General features: G+C 32.7%; 2 protein-coding genes across 4 annotated transcripts; both read right to left on the reverse strand.

Annotated features, from left to right (window-relative positions):
• Window positions 1–4687: 4687 nt before the first annotated feature.
• LOC21389282 (UPF0481 protein At3g47200) lies at window positions 4688–6157 on the reverse strand. Its single transcript, XM_010106083.1, has one exon. It carries the CDS (start codon window positions 6155–6157, stop codon window positions 4688–4690), a length of 1470 nt encoding a protein of 489 aa, XP_010104385.1.
• Window positions 6158–12552: 6395 nt separating this feature from the next.
• LOC21389284 (UPF0481 protein At3g47200) lies at window positions 12553–15248 on the reverse strand. 3 transcript variants are annotated; one of them, XM_024170768.1, is made up of 3 exons: window positions 15111–15248; window positions 13724–14723; window positions 12553–13409 (listed from the first exon to the last, which is right to left on the reverse strand). In XM_024170768.1, exons 2-3 carry the CDS (start codon window positions 14709–14711, stop codon window positions 12814–12816), a joined length of 1584 nt encoding a protein of 527 aa, XP_024026536.1. In that variant the 5' UTR covers window positions 14712–14723; window positions 15111–15248; the 3' UTR covers window positions 12553–12813. The 3 variants fall into 3 exon arrangements, with proteins under 3 accessions (XP_024026536.1, XP_024026535.1, XP_010104387.1); XM_024170767.1 differs by having other exon boundaries at window positions 13724–14752; XM_010106085.2 differs by lacking the exon at window positions 15111–15248 and having other exon boundaries at window positions 13724–14899.
• Window positions 15249–19373: the final 4125 nt, after the last annotated feature.

Here is a 19373-nt window from a genome sequence, read left to right on the forward strand (position 1 = left end):
AAATGCTAATGATGCATTGGATCAGGCCAAGTTGATGGATAAGAAGTATCTTGAGAGGTTGGCACTCGGATGGGGTTATGACAGTAAAGGTGATTTAGCAATCTCAATAGATGTACTTGCAATGCTATTGCCAAACAAATTAAACCTTGGAAAAGCTTGATATTTTTGAATATCCAGGCACAAGATTTCCAAATTGGTTTGAAAGTGATTCACTGAGCAACACTGTTTTTTTTACGGCTTTGTTGGTGTAGAAAATGCTTGTCCTTACCACAACTTGGCTAACTACCATCCCTCAAAACTCGAGACATTTCAGGATTTGATGCCATGCTGTGAATCCTCAGTTCAAGTTTTGCTACAGTAAAAAATTTTCTGAAACAATCACATCTAACTTTTGTACTGCAGTAAAAAGTTCTCACATAAAGTCACATCTCAACTCCAATTGAAAACTCGAATCAACGAATTAAACGGTCCCTTAATATGCATGGAAGTTTTGACTCCCTTAGACCCATTCCCTTGGATTTGTTTCCCAAGCTCAAAGAACTTTATATCCATAATTCCGAAGGTCTAGAATCGCTCTCATTGCTTGATGAGCTATGACAAACTTGACATCTTTGTCTACTTTAATTATGTCAAACTTTCCCAATTTTGTATTTTTTCACGAAGGTGGACAGCCTGCCCCTAATCTGACCTTCACCTCAATTGGAAACTGCGAGAAAGTGAAATTGTTGCCAGAGAAAATGTGTAGCCAGCTTCCATCTTTGGAATTCCTGGCAATTAGATATCGTTTGGAGATTGAGTCATTTCCTGATCCTGGTCTGCCCTTTAATTTGCGTAACGTAGGCATTGAGGGTTGTGATAAACTCATTGCCCCTCGGTTGAGCTCGAATTTGCGTAGCCTTCCAAATCTTACAAGCTTCGCAATTCACGGAACTAGTAGACACAGAGGTGCGGAATCTAGAAGAATTATAAGGCCTCGAACTGGTAGATACGAAAATGTGGAATCCTTTCAAGAGGAAGGCCTATTACCTACCACTCTTACTTCTCTTTTAATTGGTGGATTTCCACGTCTCTTAAATATTTAAGCATCTTTTAATCGGTGATGAGATTGTTTCATGAGTCATTTGACAACTTATTCAAACCCATCCGTTCACTTAGGTATATAGTTGTACAACTTCATCCTTCCAAATTCCTTTTATTTTAGCTTCTTTTAGTTATATAGTTGTACAACTTCATCGTTCTTAATTCCTTTTATTTGAGCTTCTTTCTTACGCTTAAACATGTTTTTTCTTGCAGGTCTACCTCATTGAGATACCTAAACTTCACAAAGTTTGTACGTGAAAGGAAGCTAAGACTTTCCGCAGATTTGTCTTACTAACTCCTCTTTTTATTATTATTGTTGTTGTTATTATCATAATCATCATCATCATCATCCTTCACTGCACTCGCAGAAACTCATTGTATTCTTACATATTAGTGTCAGATGCAATCTTAATCATGAGTATGGGTTATTTATTGTTGTTTCTTCTCTAATTCCCTGTGATTAATATGAGTTCCTATCGTGCAAAATGGAGGGCTCCAAGTTAGGAGATTTTATGACATAATGGGTGCGTTTAGAATTATTTTTTAGTTATTTTTAAAAACGTTTATGTACGCCTTTTAGAGCACGAAAACGAAAACGGTCTACAAAATCACGTTTGTTTAATAAAAGTTTTAAAAAAAGAAAAAAAAAACATAAAACAATGATGAGAATGATTTTTTGTAAAGAAAGTAGAAAACGGCTGAAAATTGTTTTCCCTTTTCCGTTTTCATTTTTAAGTACTTATCAACAATGTTATATCAAATAATTAATTATCAATTACTAATTATATTATATATTAATTAATAGTTAATAAATACATATACTTAATAACTAATAAATAGACAGTAATTACTTAATTATTAATTAAATATTAATTTATTACTATTAAGTTTTTAATTTTATTAATAAATAATAGGTTATTAAATAAATAATTAATAATTAATATATCAATCATATATTATGTTAATTTTAATCTATTAATTAGAAAATAGTTGGTAAATAAAAATAAAAAAATTACACAATTAATAATTAATATTATATTATAATTATCAATATGTAATATACTAATCAATAGTAATTCATAATTCATAATTAGTAATTAATCAATTAATAATTAATATTAAATTATAATTATCAATATGTAATATATATGCTAATCAATAATAATTAATAATTGATAATTATTAATTAATAGTTATAAAAAGAATAATTACCAAAAATTGATCATGTGATATATAAAATAATAGGTTATTAATTTAATTATGTGACTAAAAGTTAATAATTTAAGTAGTAAATGAAATATTAATAAATTATGTATATACTAATTATTTTTTTTAATAATAATCTAATAAATATCAGTACATTACTAACACAGTAATTACTTATAATTAATTACTAATTACTAATTTTTAATTATTTAGCATATTAATTTATTATATATAGTTTAATTACTAATGTACTCATTAATGATAATTTATTCATTATTATTATATTATTAATATATTAATTTTTATTTGCTAAATAATTATTAATTATTAATTACTTAATATATTGATTTAAGATTATTAATTACATGTACTCAAAAGAAACATAAATGTAACTAAACATGATTTCACTTTTTTATCATACTCAAACCAATTTCTTAAAAGACCGTCAAACGTAATTTCAGAATCGGTTCTATAATAATTTTCAAAACAATCTTATTTTCATTTTTGTACTAAAAATAAAACTATTTTAAAAATATTACCATACGGGCCCAATATTTTGTAACGCCCGCAACTTTTAAAGAGTAAGATATAACAAAATAGCATATATCATGGGCATATGCTTGCACTATGTAAACATATTTATATTAGTATCATTTATGTGTTTCATTGTTGTTGAAATCAGTACTCGTATGATTCATTCTCTTGGAAGCTCTCGTGATAAAAGCTACAAGAAGCATAAAGGGATCGAGCATCATGTCGTTTAGAGGTACTTAAAACTATATCTCCAATGCAAATGCTAATTGTATATTTAGTATTAAAATGTGTACATGATATATTATGTTACTTCTATTTTTTCTCAAATGTATAATGCTAATTGAAAGCTTAATTCTACTTCTTCCTATAATTATTAAGGGCCAGTTTGGTTACGCAATTGAAAATTGTTGCCGTTACTGTGTTGTTAATAATAAGTTGTTTTTACCAGAAGCATATAGGTGTTAGGTAAATATTTTTACAAATCTACTGTAAATACCATAAGCAGAAATTTAAGTGTTTAGTAAACTATATATAAAATTGTTGTTAAAATGTATAATGACAAAAATAGACATACTTTATCATACATGTTTATAGTTGTTTTATTTCTATTTTTTGGTCAACATTCATAATATAAAAAATATTATAAATTTTATTAATTAAAATATTTCTTGAAAATAAATTACTTTTATTCTAGGAGAAATATTATTCACATACTAATATTTATTATTGTTGTTTTTAAATACTTTGATAACTATTAAAAATATTTGAATGAAATTTAGCATAGCATACTTATTAAAGATTTTCTATTTTTAAATAACTATTTTAAAAATAATTTTTTTTAATTTGGCATGGAAAAAAATAGGCATTTTGAGAATTAAGTTTTATTATTAAAGTTATCTTAGTAAGTTTGGATAATGGCAGCAGAAACTACTGTGCAAAATTAATCTCTGATCTACTTTTCAAATTCTATTATTTGATAACAATTTTTAGAAGCTGCTGGACAAAAGTAAGATTTACCAAACACCCTAATCTACTATAACTTCTTTAAAAAAGCTAAAAGCTGCCTCTCAATGCAATGCCAAACCCTAAGCTTTGAAAGTTGTCAAAGTAAACTTTTATTTTTAAAATAATTATAAAATGTAAAAGTTGCAATGATTACATGAAAAGAAAAATATTTCAAGTAATAGTAATCAAATGTTAAATTTGTCATATGCTATACTTGGTAGGAAATTTATAACAAAGCATAACATGTGAGAAATTTAGCGCAACAAATAGAATTGCATTGGAGAGTGTATTTTGCACTCAAATTTCAAATTTATAATTGGCATATCAATTATATTATTGCATTAGAGAGGCTCCAAGATGATTTAAGACTTTCAGATGGGCTTAGTACTATCACGTCAAGTCCATCGTTTAGGGTTTCTTAAGATGATTTAAGAGTTACTTAATTCTGTCAAGTTGATAGGTTTGAGACTTTCCAGATGCTCTCAACTCTTAATTATTGAAAGCCGGGCCAATTCAGCATATATTAGACTTGAATTTATTTCGAAACAGATAAAGAAACAACAAAAAATTTTACTTCACCAATTTCACATTTTACTTCATGATACAGTCACCCCTGAAACATACCACACACTGAACCATCCCAAAGTATAACTAGTAATTCGAAACTAAAACAATGAATTAAAACCATTATCCGTAGACAAAAAAAGAAAAGAAAAGAAAACAATAAATGGTAACTACTACATCTATGCAAGTCAAACATTTAATAGCGCAGAAAAGCAGAAAACTTAACCCAATCCAAAATCAAATTTTCAAATGCAAATTAACTAGCTCTTACTTGTGTCCTATTTGGGATAACTTCTTATCATTTCCTTGTACAGGCGGAGCAGTTAGTGCAGGGATCGGACGGCGAAAAGACTCCGAACCAAGTCTGAATTCCGCTCAAAGCAAGTGCAACCAATGCAGCAATGAACGCCAAGATAGTCCAGGGGCTACTGAAATGGTCGTTATAGGCTTCGGCGATCCATGTCATCCACCTACTATCGTAGTGCAGTTGTATGGCAATCTTGACGTCCTTGTAATGTCCATCGTTCGGCACCAAATCTCTTGCTATCTCATTAAAGAGAGAAGCTACTTCTTCGTCACAACCTAGAAGGTTGTGGAGTATCTTTGCCGACCTAAGCTCTTTGACATCGTTCGCGTGATCGATGAGTGAATCCAAGAAGCTAATGTAAGAGGTGATCTCGTAGTTCGTTCTGAAATTGTCAGGACAACCTTCATATGCGATCAGGTTCAAGAATTTAGGCGCTGTTGAGTCATCCACAATCAATGGAGGAAGTTCAAGCCAACCTTTGAAGCAGAACGAATAGAAAGTTATGTCACTCAAGGAGCAGAACTTGTTTGGAATCAAACCTATCCCGGCTGCTTTCAGCTCCTGGACATTACGAAAAGATTGTTGCGTTTGATGCTCTGATCCGTTAATGATTGCGATCTTCTCCTTGTTACTTAGGACTGCTACATGTTGAAGCAGATCGAGAAGATGAATGGGATCTAGCTTGTCCATGTCGAAACTCAGATACTTCTTGAACGCCACCGGAGCCATCACATTTGCGCAAATAAACTGCGCTATTGATTTCTTCAATTCGGTTTTGAAGCTAGGTGGAGTCGAATCCATCAACAGCCTGAGGACTTGAAATGGGATTTGATTTTCCAGCAAGAAAAGATCATGTTGTGTGAAGGCTATGTGATCAGTTTTAATCTTGAAATATTTTAACTTACCATGAATAAAGCCATGTATGAACACTAGTATGGAACATCCATCCAAGAACAATATCCAACTGAGAGTCTTGTCGTCGTAGTCCTTAACCACATCTTCATGGTAACAGTCCTTCAGCTCCTGGATTCTATCGTTGATGACATTGTATAAAGCTTCGGTTTCTTGTTTGCTTTCTTTGATGAACATTGCTGTCAATTTGGGCTTGTACTGCTCGGCAAAGCGAAGATTCGGTTTCTTATGATGAATGGGACCAATTGATACCACCCTCGGCTCGTAGCACTTATGAAAGCCCTCCCTATCTCTTAGAATGAAAGGAACCTTTTGTATCTTGGGCGGTCTAGCGCTTTGATTCGGGCCATCTGTTGTCTTCTCTTGATTTTCTTCTTCCACCAATTTCTTCAAGTTTCTTATTCGCACGTCCATATTGTCAGCCTCGTCTGGAGAAACATTGTCGATTTCGGTACTTTGGTCATCCTCGCTTGTACTTGCTGCTCTTCCGTCAGTCCTCAGAGCACAAGGCTCTTCTATGGATACAACACATTCGTTTTGATCGCTCATTTTTCTGAATTCAAATGCGTCGTCTCTAGATCACGAGACAACTTCTATATGTTTGTTGTAGGAGTAGCTTTGTTTGTAACAATTAATTTCGATAAGGCTACAAAGGAATCTTGGTATGGACTTGGAATTTGAGACTGACTTTATTCTTTTTACATCTTAGCAAGTTTGGCATATGTCCTTTTTCAGGAAGAAAGCAATCATCATTGTTGCAATACAGGGGACCATATTTTTCTTTTTTTTATCCATTAGAATTAGCAGTAGAAGAATGACATTCGCTTTATGCTGAAATGGTTCTCACATTGGTTTCTAAATCTTGTATAGAATCACGAAGAAATTGTATTTGTTAAGGAATAGGAGAGTGAAAAGGAAAAAAGGGTTTCAAGTAGCCACTTTTTTCTCTTTAGCGTTTCAGTACTTTGTCAGAACAAATGAAGAACACACTTTTTCTACGGAATATAACTTTCAATGCCGCACTTTTTGACTATATAATCCATTAGAACATGATTTGCTAGCTTGCAGATTAACATTAATAAAGATATAATCGCTGTAGTTATAGATATACATCATTATTTTTTTTTTTTTTTTTTTTTTTTTTTTTTTTCCTTTCTTGCTTAAACCAACATGTGCAGACTGTAGCTTTTGTTTTATTAGGAAACTAAAACCTAATCCAACGTTAAACAGAAAAGTGGACTATTAAGATTCGGCTATTGCATATGCGGATCCATAATAAAGAAGAGATATAAGTGCCAATACCAATGCAGATTTCTATCATATTTCTAGATAAGAAGTACAAGTCTAAAAATAGGGTTATTTACCTTTTATTAATACTCTGTATTTAAGGTTTACTCAAAAAGTATACCATTAATTTTTTATTACTGTAACTGTATACTCTCAAATTAGATTTAATAAACAAATTTGTACCCTTTGTTTGTTAATACTCGATTTTAACCTTTAAAATCACCTAATTAACCTTAATGGTAATGACTTTTGATTTTTGATTGTTACAAATGTACCATTAGATCACTCCACTAAAGTTAGTTTGGTAATTTAAAATGTCATAGTCAAATGTTCACGGTGATCAAAAGACACGAATTTGCCTTATAAATGTAATCTTTAGGTATACATTTCCAAACTTAAAATCAATGGTATATTTTCTAAATAAACGGAAAACAAAAGATACAAATGTTGAAACAAAATCATTTCTATTTAGTGTCAAAGATATATCACAAACAAAAGATCGTGAGTTACCTGGTTGTGCCATCATCAAAGTTGCTATTGAGATCCGCTAGAGGGTGATGGAGCTATCCTCCCACATAGCCTCTGCACACACATTGGCACCACAGACACCAAATGTCATTCACATGCAAATAGCTCCTCAAGCACTCATAAAAAGTGTTTCACTCAACATAAAAGGCTTATTTGAGTTGGGCCAATTAAGCTTATATTAATGGGAGAAATAGAGAAATAGGTCAAGACTTGAGATGAATTAAATTTAATAGGCCAATAATTTACATAAGTTAATAAATAGGCCAAATTACTGTTTTTGTCCATAACTTGTCTGGTTATGAACCATAACTTGAGAAGTTATTGTCCATAAATCACGGTTTTTATCCATAACTTGTCTGGTCATGAACCATAACTTGACAAGCTTATCCATAACTTATCTGGTTATGAACCATAACTGGACAAGTTATGGCCTATTAATTTCTATAACTAAAAGTTGGCCTATATACTTCCTTAAGCTTTTCATATTGGCATATTTTCTACTATTTCCATATATTAATTATGCTAGGAAAGTTTTTTGGTCCAATGGGCTAACTAAAGAGAAAATATCCATAGGTCTCAAATAGAACGAATTTTCATTCCATTATGACCCGATTGATATTGAACATAGATACGTTATTAAATTTATAATAACTAAGTTGTCCATAATATGCTCTAGTTCATATTAGAATGAATTATTATGATTATGAAAGTCTAATTAGCCTATTAAATATAATATTAAGATATACATTTGCAACACTTGAAAACTAATGGTATATTTAAAAAAGATAAATAACCCCTAAAAATATGTATTGGTAGTGGTTGCTACAATCTCTCTATTTTGGTATAAGCAACAAGATTTTAACCATTGAGAGTTATTTCATACAATTTTCTTTTCAATAATGAAAAAGAGGAGGAGACGTTTGGTTCATGGATTAGAATCGTGTGATTAGAACCATTTTCGATTTACGTGTATTTTTTGTGAGAGAAAACACTGTAGCGAACTATGAACCATGATTCAAATCATGGTTTGAATCCTCCAACCAAACATCCCCTTATCAATTCCCTCTCCGGGTGCATAGGTGGGTTGAAACCGAAACTGGTCATTGTAAATGGCAGTCGGCCTACATGGTGATTGTTGAAGAAAATGTACATAAAAAATTGTGAAAAAATCAAACATCCAGCACTACATTATATCCTTGTCAGGTAAATGTGACCTTATTTATTGGTAATACTAAAGGGGATGTTTGTTTCTCATATTCATCCTTAATTCTGAACCATGATTCATGATTCTTTACAGTGTTTTTTTTTACAAAAAATACACGTAAAACGAGAATAATTATGTATTATGATTATGAATACATGAACCAAACATTCTCTAATTGATTGTGTTTTGCAAGAATTGGGTTGATGGAAGCAGAGATGAACGTTATCCGGCCTTTTGTAGTAGAGCTGCAACTTTTGATGGAGTCAAATAGGCGGACATGAAGCCCATCTATTTAGCTCAGGACAAGATGGGCCATGAATTATCTAGGCCGAAAGTCTTTTAGATGCATCTCGGTTTGAAGTCCCTTTTTCATTTTGAGAAATTGTAGAAAATAAGCCTACATTTAAGAATTGTGTTAGTAAATAACCAATTTACTAATGTGTAGAAATTATAGCCTTTATGTTCTAAATTTTTTGTTTTTCAGTTTTACTCTTTTTTTTCTATTTTTACTTTTTCCCTCTCGATTTCCTTTTCTCTCTTCTCTCTTTTTGTCGTTCGTGGGTCTGCTCTTTTTTCTCTCATCGTCGTTCATAAATCTAGGATTTATAATGTAAATTCAAGATTTACCATTAGAACAAATATTGTGTTTTTTCGTAAATCTTGAATTTATAATGTAAATATAGGATTTTCCATCAGAACCCAATTTTTGTTTCTTCATAAGTCCTTGATTTATACGGTAAATTTAAAAGTTTACAAGTATAAGAGAAACATTTTTAGTTTTGCTAATAAATCTGTACAATAAATGCAAGATTCAGCATCAAAGCACATATCGTATTATTCGTTAATCCTGAATTTACAGTGTAAATCTGGGATTTATCATTATAAAACAATTTTTGTTCCTTCATAAATCTTAGATTTGCACAGTTTATTTAGGATGGATTAATTCCTTACATGTGCCTTGAATGTTGCACCTTATTTCAACATGCCCGCTAAATTTTAAAAGGGTTTATTACACTCCGTAAAATATAAAATGTGGTTAAAAATACTCGTTGAACTAATTTTTTTAATAATTGCATCCTGAACTATTGATTTTGTATTAACTTACCCATTCATTTCTTAAAAAGAAAGGGGCCAAGTTGACACAAAAGTAATGACTCGGAGGGTAGGTTGACTTAAAATCAATAGTTTGGGGGTATTTATAAATATATAAGTAGTATCACGTCATCAATTTATTAGTTTTATAAATATATGGAGCATTTTGAACTTGGGTATATATTTCAGGGGGTGAAATAAACCCTTTTCAAAGTTCAAGGGGCATTTATGAAATTAATCCATCTAGAATTTACCATCAAAACACATATTGTGTTTATTCGTAAATCATTAATTTACAACATAAATCCTTAATTTACAAGGTAAACCCTAGATTTTCTGTTAGTGGATTATATTATCTTCAGTAATATAACATAAACCTCCATTTTTTATGTTCGGCTCGTAAATCTAAGAATTACGGTATGGTAAATCTAAGATTTATCATCAAAACACAGATTGTGTTCTTAGTAAATCCTAACTTTACAGTGTAAATTCAGGATTTACCACTATAATACAATTTTTATTCATTCGTAAATTCTAGATTTTCATAGTAAAATCTAGAATTTACCATTAGAACACATATTATGTTTATTCCTAAATCTTTGATTTACAGTGTAGAGAACGAGGAGATAAGAGAGTGTGGAGAGAGAGAGCCAGAGTAAATTTTACGATTTCATTTCCTTTTTTTTATTAGGGGAACTTTTGAAATGTGAAGTTAGTGTAATTCCGAATTTACTCCTTTTAGGCCTATTTACTAATTACAGGTGAGGCAAATAGCATAAATGGAGGGGTAGTTAGAATTTACAGCAAATATTAATTTTAAGTTTAGCAAATGTCATAAAACTCTCTGATCCTCCCATTTTTTCTCTCTCTTCCCCTCTCTCTCATCTCTCTTGCCCGCCCGTCATCCCTCTTTCTATCTCCTCTCTCCTGCAACCCTGTCTTTCTATCTCTTCGCTCTCTCTCGGCCTTTCGATCTCTCCTCGCTCATTCATGGAGATCAGTTTCACGATCTTAGATCTTATCCTCCATAACCCAGCCATGGTAAGCTTCGAAGCTCCCTGCATATCTTTGCAAAGTGCGACGACGAAGGCATCGTTTGCAGAAGACATTCACCACTCACGCTTAGAGAAAAGGATGAGGAAGAAGAGAAAGTAACACGTGGATGGAGAAAGAGAGATTTAAGATATTCAGTTTTTAAATTTTATCGCTGCTTTCTCTCTCTTCCCCTGCGATTTGCAATCTGTGCGATCTCCGACTTGCAGACGCTGATCGCATCACTTGGTGAATAAATAATTTACGTGGTAAATGCTTCATTGTCATTATAAATGCATCATTTACCAACATACAAAATTTTATTTAATTTGGTAAATAGAGGATTCACGTTGTAAATGATGGATTTATCAGTCAAACAAAGGTTTTGATGTTATGAACAAGTTATTTTCTAATAACTTGACAATTTACATGGTATATTGTTGGTTTACATAGTAAATTTTTTTGGTATACATAGGGCCTGTTTAATTCGTTGATTTAAGTTTTTAATTCGAGTTGAGATGTGACTTTATATAAGAGCTTTTTATTATAATAAAAAAGTTAGATGTGATTGTTTCTGAGAATTTTTTACTAACAAAACTCAAATTCTAAATTCGAATCGGTTAGATGAACGGAGTCATAGTAAAATCATTACTCACAAAAATATAGAAATTGAGTTTGTACGGTAAATGAAGAATTTGTCAAGTAAATGCAGCATTTACCACATTCACTCCGTCTCCTCTTTCTCTCATGCTCTCTCATCAGCATCCTCAGACTCTCATCCTCTCTCTCTCATCATCACTGAAGCTCTTTTAAGGGTAGATTTGATACACTATATATTAAAATTTTAAAATATGCTATAAATTTTTGTTCATCTCCTATTTATTAACAACTAAAACTACTATGCCATTTACTACTTTAAGTTTGGAAAATCTTCTATTTACAACAAATTCTCTTTACTAACTAATTATAAACCTTGGTCTATTCATTTATATTGCCCTTTTAATCAGGCATATTTCTCTCAATCTCTCTTTGATTTATTTATTTATTTTTAATTTTCCTTGTAAGCTTTCGGATTACCATTGAAGTTCCCCTTTCGGGATGCCGAGTCTGAGCAGGTGGTGTGAATTTGCAGCTCTAGGTATTGGAGTTGGTTTGTATTTAGCACAGATTCTACTAAATTTTTCCCCTATTTCCTTTATGTGGGTGTATAGGAGTTGTATAAGGGCCTATGCTATTGACCATTCTGGCGCTATAGCAACGGGGATTCCCTCTTTCTACATGAATTGACAAGCAACAGATATATTTATTAGTTCCACTTTGACAAGCAAAGCACAAAAAACAAAACAAAACAAAAAGTAGAAAAAGTATCCATAATTCATCAATTATTTTTAAGGTTAAGCTATCCTTGAGATTTGATTTCAATCTCATTTTGGTTCATGATTTTTAAACCGTTTCACAATTATAAAAAACCAGCATTTCGCAAAATAGCAGAATAATAATAATAATAATAAATCTCTTTGTTCGACTTACACTTGAGGAAGAGTGTTCGAATATAAAAATTATTTTTAGCCCCACCTCCTAACAACTTAAGATTTTAGAATAGATTAGTAAACTAACAGTCTAACAGAGCATACGGTGGAGAAGAAAACGTTAATACCCACAACCAATCACTAGACATTCTTATGCACATGGAGAGATTGATGGAAACCCATATCTACTTGGAACTGAATGGATTGTTTCTATTGCTCCAATTTTTTTTCATATTCTTAGAACAAGGAGAAATAAAGAGACCATACTTACATTAAAAAAACACGCAGATCATAAGATAGTAGAACTACATACCATACTTACATTACAGAATGAACTAACAGCCCGAACAATTGATCGTTTATTTTGAGCCCCAAAAAACAAAAAAGAAACTCTGCATTAATCGTAAACTACTACTTCTTATGCGATCCAGGACTTGTTTATTCTTCTTCTTCTTAATTTGTTACTAATTTTTTAATTTTACAGAAACTAGCACACGCGATGACTCACATTGCAGTACTTATAAACTCATCGATCACTTGCAAGGACGAAACGCAAACCACGTCTGAATTCCGGTCAATAAGAGGGCCGTAACAGCGGCAATAAGAGCCAGAATCGTCCACGGGCTGCTAAAATGGTCGCGATAGATTTGAGCCACCCAAGTCGCGCACCTTCTCTCGTAGTACCGCTGTATCTTGATTTTGACATCGACGTAGGCGTCACCGCGAACCAAGTTAGTTCCTATGGCGTTAAACAGCTGAGCCACTTCCGCGTCGCTACTGAGGCGGTTCCTGAGTATGTATGCTGACCTGAGATCTTTGACATCTTCCTCATTATCGATGAGTAAATCTAGGAAGCTCAGGTACGATGTCACTTGATAAACTGTATGGTAATTGTCCGGGCACATCTCGAAGGCGACGAGGTTCAACAACTTGCGTCCCGTTGAGTCGTCGACGATCAGGGGAGGAAGCTTTAGGTGGCCGGAATAGTAGAGAGAAGTGAAGGTTATGTCTCGTAAGGAGCTTGTCTCGCTTGGCTTCAGCTTTATTCCAGCTGCTTTGAGGTCCTGGACGTTGCGAAATGACCGTGCATAATACCCGTGGCAATTTGACGGATGCATTTTGAAAGAACCTGACGTGATATTGACACAAATAGGTAATTAAAATTAGCATGACTTTTTGAAATACTTTTTTGGAATTTTTATTGTACAAACTGGTATTATACCCCAGTAAGAACTGTTATTTTTTTTTAACTGTGTGAGATGTAAGTATAAGTAATTTTGCGTCGTGATAAATTTTTAATGTGAATATTTACACATCAAATCGTTAAAAAATTAATCTATATAAAAGCAGTTACTACTGGTAGGATAAAATAGCAGTTCATATTTTTTATGTTCCCTATTTTTTTATGGTATTAAAAAAATAGTTATGAAAAAGAAATTTCACCTTGATGAAGAGTTAAGGGTGGTACGAAGCAAGCAATATGTTCATCACGAACCGGCTTTAGAAGTTCCTTTCTAAGAAGGTCGAGAAGATGAAGCGGTTGTTCGACTTCCATGTCTGTGTACAAGCTCCAGCTCCAATCTTTCTTCTCTGGTGCCAAAACGTTCATTCGGATGAACATTTCAAGTGACTGTTTTAACTCATGTTTGTTGTGGCTCGCATTCATCAACAACTTGAGAACCAAGAAAGGGATTTGGTTCTCAAGCAAGAATAAGTCTTGTTGAATCAAAGTGACCTGTCCGTTATTCATCTCAAAACCCATGACCTCATTAAACGCACAGCTGTGTATGAACTCCAGAATTGAAGAACCATCCAAGAACAACATCATGGCCAACGAATCATCGCCATAGGGACTGATCACCGCCTCGTTGAAGCACTTCTTAAGATCTTCGATCACAGCCTTGATTTCTCCGAACAAATCTCCCCCGCTTTTGCCACTGTCTTTGATAAATTTCGCTGCTAGTTTCTCCTTCAAATCCTGGTCCTTTAGCATGAGGTCTTTGCTACCGTTGTGAATAGGACCAATGGAGATTGCTCTCGGCTTGTAGTACTTTAAGCAACTTTCTTGCCTCAACAAGATGTCTGGCACTTTTTGTATCTTCGTTTGGCCTTTGTTGTTGTCCTGGCCGCAGTTTTTTTCTCCGGCGATGGTCTTTAGGCGACTTAGCAACAACATGTGTTCGCCAGTGATCGGCCCTGGAGAGCTCTCACTGGAGGCAAACGTGCTTTTGACATCTTCGTTTGTTGAGCTTCCTTGGCTATCCAGTTTGACGATCGGTACATCGATTCTTATGCTTCCCCGACTCTCTAAATTGTCAGAAATTTTTTCCTCATTGACTGCTTTACTCGGTTTAGACGCGATCTCTAAGTTTTGCGCAGCTTGGTTCTCATGCAGGTCTGCTATCGGAATCATGTATTCCTCTGCCGGCATCTTATCCAATGTCTAGTTTTGTGCAAAAAATGACAAAAGTCCTGCTCAAACCAAGTCGACGGTTTTTAAATGTATAGGAAAACAAACTTTTATGTCCCTTTCGAGGTTTCAGAAATTATGCTCACAAAAACCTGGTCAATTAACCAATCATGCTCACAAAGTTTTTTGTAAATTCTACAAGACAATATCACAACTAATGCCTTGTAAACCAGGTCAATTAACCAATCATGCTCACTTTTTGGAAATTTGTTGCCTAATAGGCAAGTACACAAGTGACCACATACATAGAAATAGAAAACAGAAAAAAAAAAAAAAGGAAAAAAAAAAAAAAAAAACCCCCCATTAATTCTATTCATAACATTTTATTTTGTCTTCTTTCTCAATAGAAAAAACAATTACCTGGGAGATCAGATTGAATATTTTGTTCAACAGTCAGTACACTATTTGAAGCAGATAATTGGTTGCCTATGGATGAGAGAAAAGTGGAGAGAGAGATGGTGATGGTGGTGGTGGTGGTTAGTACTGGCGGCGAAAGGATTAAAGATCATGGTCTACGCTTTCATGCTTCTTTTACGCTATTTATTGTAATATTATCGTTCACTTTTTGTAAGGACTTCAAAATTATTGATAAGAAAAGATCAAAACTAGTAATAGTATGTTGTCGATTGTGGGGCTACCCCTTCCACATAATTGGACTTCAAAATTATTTTGGCGATGTGTTTCATATCTTTGCCTTTCTTCTGCCATCGTTATCCAGATCAAATGACTCACTTTTCCGGAGTTCATCCTCAAATAAATCATCTATATGGATTTTAGTGTTTCTAAACCGTCTTTTATTATTTTTCTTTCTACATTTTAACATAAGGACCATTACAGAAGCCCGGATGTGCCTTTATAGAACAGTTTTGAAAAATTTATCCGGTAAGTTTTCAGCTTTAACCTTTTTAACCCGAAATTGTAAAATCTTTTCATTTTCGTCCTTTTTGCCTTTTTAGTCAAATATTTTGGGGTCTAATAATCATGATATCACTGAGAACCATTGTTTACTAAACTTTTTCACTAAACTAAATAATATACCATTTGTGAGCACATAGCTTTAAACATGCAAATAACTTAAACACCTAGAGGTGTTTATTTTTGACTAATTCAAGAGACGAAAACATACATCACATAACCACAAAATCATGCCATAACCAAACTTTTTCATACTAAAGTTTATTTTTTATGCCATAGTCCATCAAAGTTGGCATTTTTCTAGGAAATTTAGAACTTTGATTTACCAAGTTTCAGCGTAGACATAGATATAACCATATTTCATGCTATTACCCATTTCTTACATCACAACATTTAACTAGCATATTCTAATCATGCTTATTTCAACATATAACCATAGGTCCTAATAAATTACTGTACAAGATTTCTTTTTTCTAACTAAAATGCTATAAATTAACTTTCTAAAGGTTTAAAACTTTTATATACAGCTAGAGTGTGTGGGAGATTGTTAATGTCACGGTTGCTCTTGATCTGCTTGAAAACCTTGAACTTCACAATGGAAAACATAAAAATTTAGAGCTTAAATAAAACTCAACATAAACTAACCAAAAATCACTTATAAACCAAACTTTTTCGTACCAACAATTACTTTTCCTAACAACTAAACTCTCTATCTCTTGCTCTTGGATGTGATTCTTGAAGCTTAATTAAACAAATTTTTGAGAGAGAGAGAGAGAGATCGAGAGAAGAAATTTGACAAAACAAGAGAAAAAAGGAGGAGAGATAAGTTTATCAAAATTTTGTGAAAAAGAAAAGAAAATTGCCAACATTTCACTTGTCACTTTGGGTATTTATAGACCAGTGTTTGGGGGACTAACTTGCAGAATTTTGGGGGCCAAATCCATGAAACATCGGCTGGTCTAGTGCAAGGGCTGATTTGCTAGTTTTTGGTGCAAAAATTAGATAGGTTTTGGCTTAGGTGAGAAATCATGTATAGAAGCAAGGTAGTAATTTCCAAATCAACCTTTTTTTTTTTGGGGTGCAATTCTTACAACATTGATCATTAATCGAGTGATCCTAACACTTTGTTTTAAAGTGAGACTATTTTTTACTCTTATTGGTCTGATCCAAGACCTAGTTTCAATATGAAATTATGTAAGTTGACATTTTTATTATACTTGCACTAATTAAATTGACTACTTGAAAAGTACTCAACCTACTTCATAATTTGGACTTAGAATGATTTAATTTAATGAGCCCATATTCAATCAAGAACATTTTTGAAATTGTTTTTGTATTCTTAGGATAATTTAAATCCTTGTGATACCAATAATTGTCTACAGGCACATTCAAAGTTAATGCGCATTTGCATTTTTAAATTGAACATGACATAATACGACCTAAAAAGTTATGATTACTAATCTTGATTATTCATTGATATTTAGTAAAAAATTTAAAAATTAATATTCGGGGTTGGAGTGAAGAAAGAATAAAAAAAAAAAAATTTGGACAGAAAAAGGGATTTCCACTTTTTCTTCCGAGATTAAATGGGATGGAGGTGCTGGCAAAGGTCACAGGTTTTGGAAAGAGGCAAGAGAACTAGGGCAAAAGAGAGCGAGCCTTGATGCTTGCAATCATACGACTTTTTCTTTACAGCAATACGATCGATGTACTTTTGTGAATCTCACACATTCTTTTTTCGGCTCAGAGATCTCATACCTCAAGACCCAAATAGCAGAGACAGGCCTGATCATGTGGATCTGCCGGCTCTTGAAGTTAATGTAGCATGTACAAAATATATAGAAAAATTTTTAAGAATGCCATAAAAAAGATAATGATATTTTGGGCTTGTTCTTTTGAGTGAAAAACTCAAAAAAATGCAACTCGAATTACAACTTTATTCGAGTTTATGTTCTTTTAAGTTTGAACTCGAGTTTAAACTCGAGTTCAAACTCGAGTTTGAGACTAAAACTCGAGTTGAAGTTTCCCTTTCAACTCGAGTTCAGAAACTCGAACTCAAATTAATGAATAGTGTTTTTTTTATTCTTAAAAATGCTAAAACTTTTTCGTTTTAATTCTGATTGAGATGATTTTTTTTCTATGCGTTGAAAACGAAAAGACGAATAAACCCCCACCTATATACCCTATTAAAATTTACCATCAGTATTGAGTTTTTATTAAAATACTATCTAAATACAAATTCAAGTTTTGACTCACTCAAATACAAACTCATAAAGATTCTTATCTCAAACCAAAACTCAAATGTATACAACGAAACACAAACTCAAGTTATAACTTCAACTCAAATTATAACTTAAATTCAACTCAAGAATTATACTCAAATTAAACTCCAAAAGAACAAGCTTTTTGTTTCTACCTTTAATTTTAAAATTTATTGTTTATATCAGTAATATTTTGTTAGGATATTCTTTATTTGTTATCAAAATATTTTTTCCTGACAGGATATCTCTTATGTGTTACCATAATACGTTTCATATTTTACCAGACTATTTTTAATAGCATAAATAAGATAATGATTATTCTTCTAATTTACATATATATGTATTAGCTGATCTTTCTCGTAAATGCTATGTTTTGTCAAAATATGAAAATGACTTAGTTTGGCTGTATGCAGTTTATAGAGATAGAGAGAGGAGCGTTGCTAGGTACAATGAGTTCAGAAGAGCATTACTGCTTGTACCCATCAAAAAATGGGAAGATCTGAGGGATGATGATGAAGCAATTGAGATTCTCAAGGAAGTGTACGGTGATGATGTTGAAGAGCTTGATATTCTAGTGGGACTCATGGCAGAGAAGAAGATCATAGGATTTGCCAGGTTTGTCTCAGATCCGTTTAGTTCGCTAATTCGAATTTTTAATTTGAGTTGAAATATGATTTTATGTGAGAACTTTTTATTATAGTAAAAAAGTTAAATGTGATTGTTTCTGAGAGTTTTTTTTACTGTAACAAAACTCAAATCGGTGAAATAAACAGAGTCTCAATTCATCTAGGTTTTTTTATGTAAAGCTATAAATCTAGCTAGGATTCTTATTTGAGGATCCTTACTTCTGAATTAAATAATGCTATCTACTACCGGTAATTAGGATATGGTTGATACAGAATTGACTTTTATGTATATTTATTCATGTCTGATTTCATATGTCACGTCAATCATGACAGTTTATTAATGTGACATAATTTTATTAAAGGACAAGGATACAAATAAAGGGGTACATATATAATTGTGCAAAATATAGGTGTTTTCTCGAGTTTATACTTTGGTAACAATGACCCCACGGTCCACAATAGGATTAATAAAAGCAATTTAGTATCCCGTAACAGTTGGCTAATTAAATCAAAAAATTAATTACATTTAGTATCACATTAATTTTGACTTGTCCTATACATGCAGCAGGCTAGAAGCGGATAGGTTCTTCACGAGCGCTATTTTAATGAGGAGACGTACACAAAGAAACGGTTAGAATGGGTGAACACAACTGAGAGCCTAAAATATGTAATTGGCCGTCATTATCGCAAAATCACAGGCTGATGGATGAATAGCAGCAGTGCCTTCTCAGTTTGGGATTCGCCTCCAACTCCTCCTAATCCCATCCCTATCTATCTTCGCAGTCCCGCTTAAACAAAAATCCTTATATATATATATATAT

The sequence above is a fragment of the Morus notabilis genome, unplaced genomic scaffold, assembly GCF_000414095.1.
Source record: "Morus notabilis unplaced genomic scaffold, ASM41409v2 Scaffold1294, whole genome shotgun sequence".
NCBI classification, from domain to species: domain Eukaryota; kingdom Viridiplantae; phylum Streptophyta; class Magnoliopsida; order Rosales; family Moraceae; genus Morus; species Morus notabilis.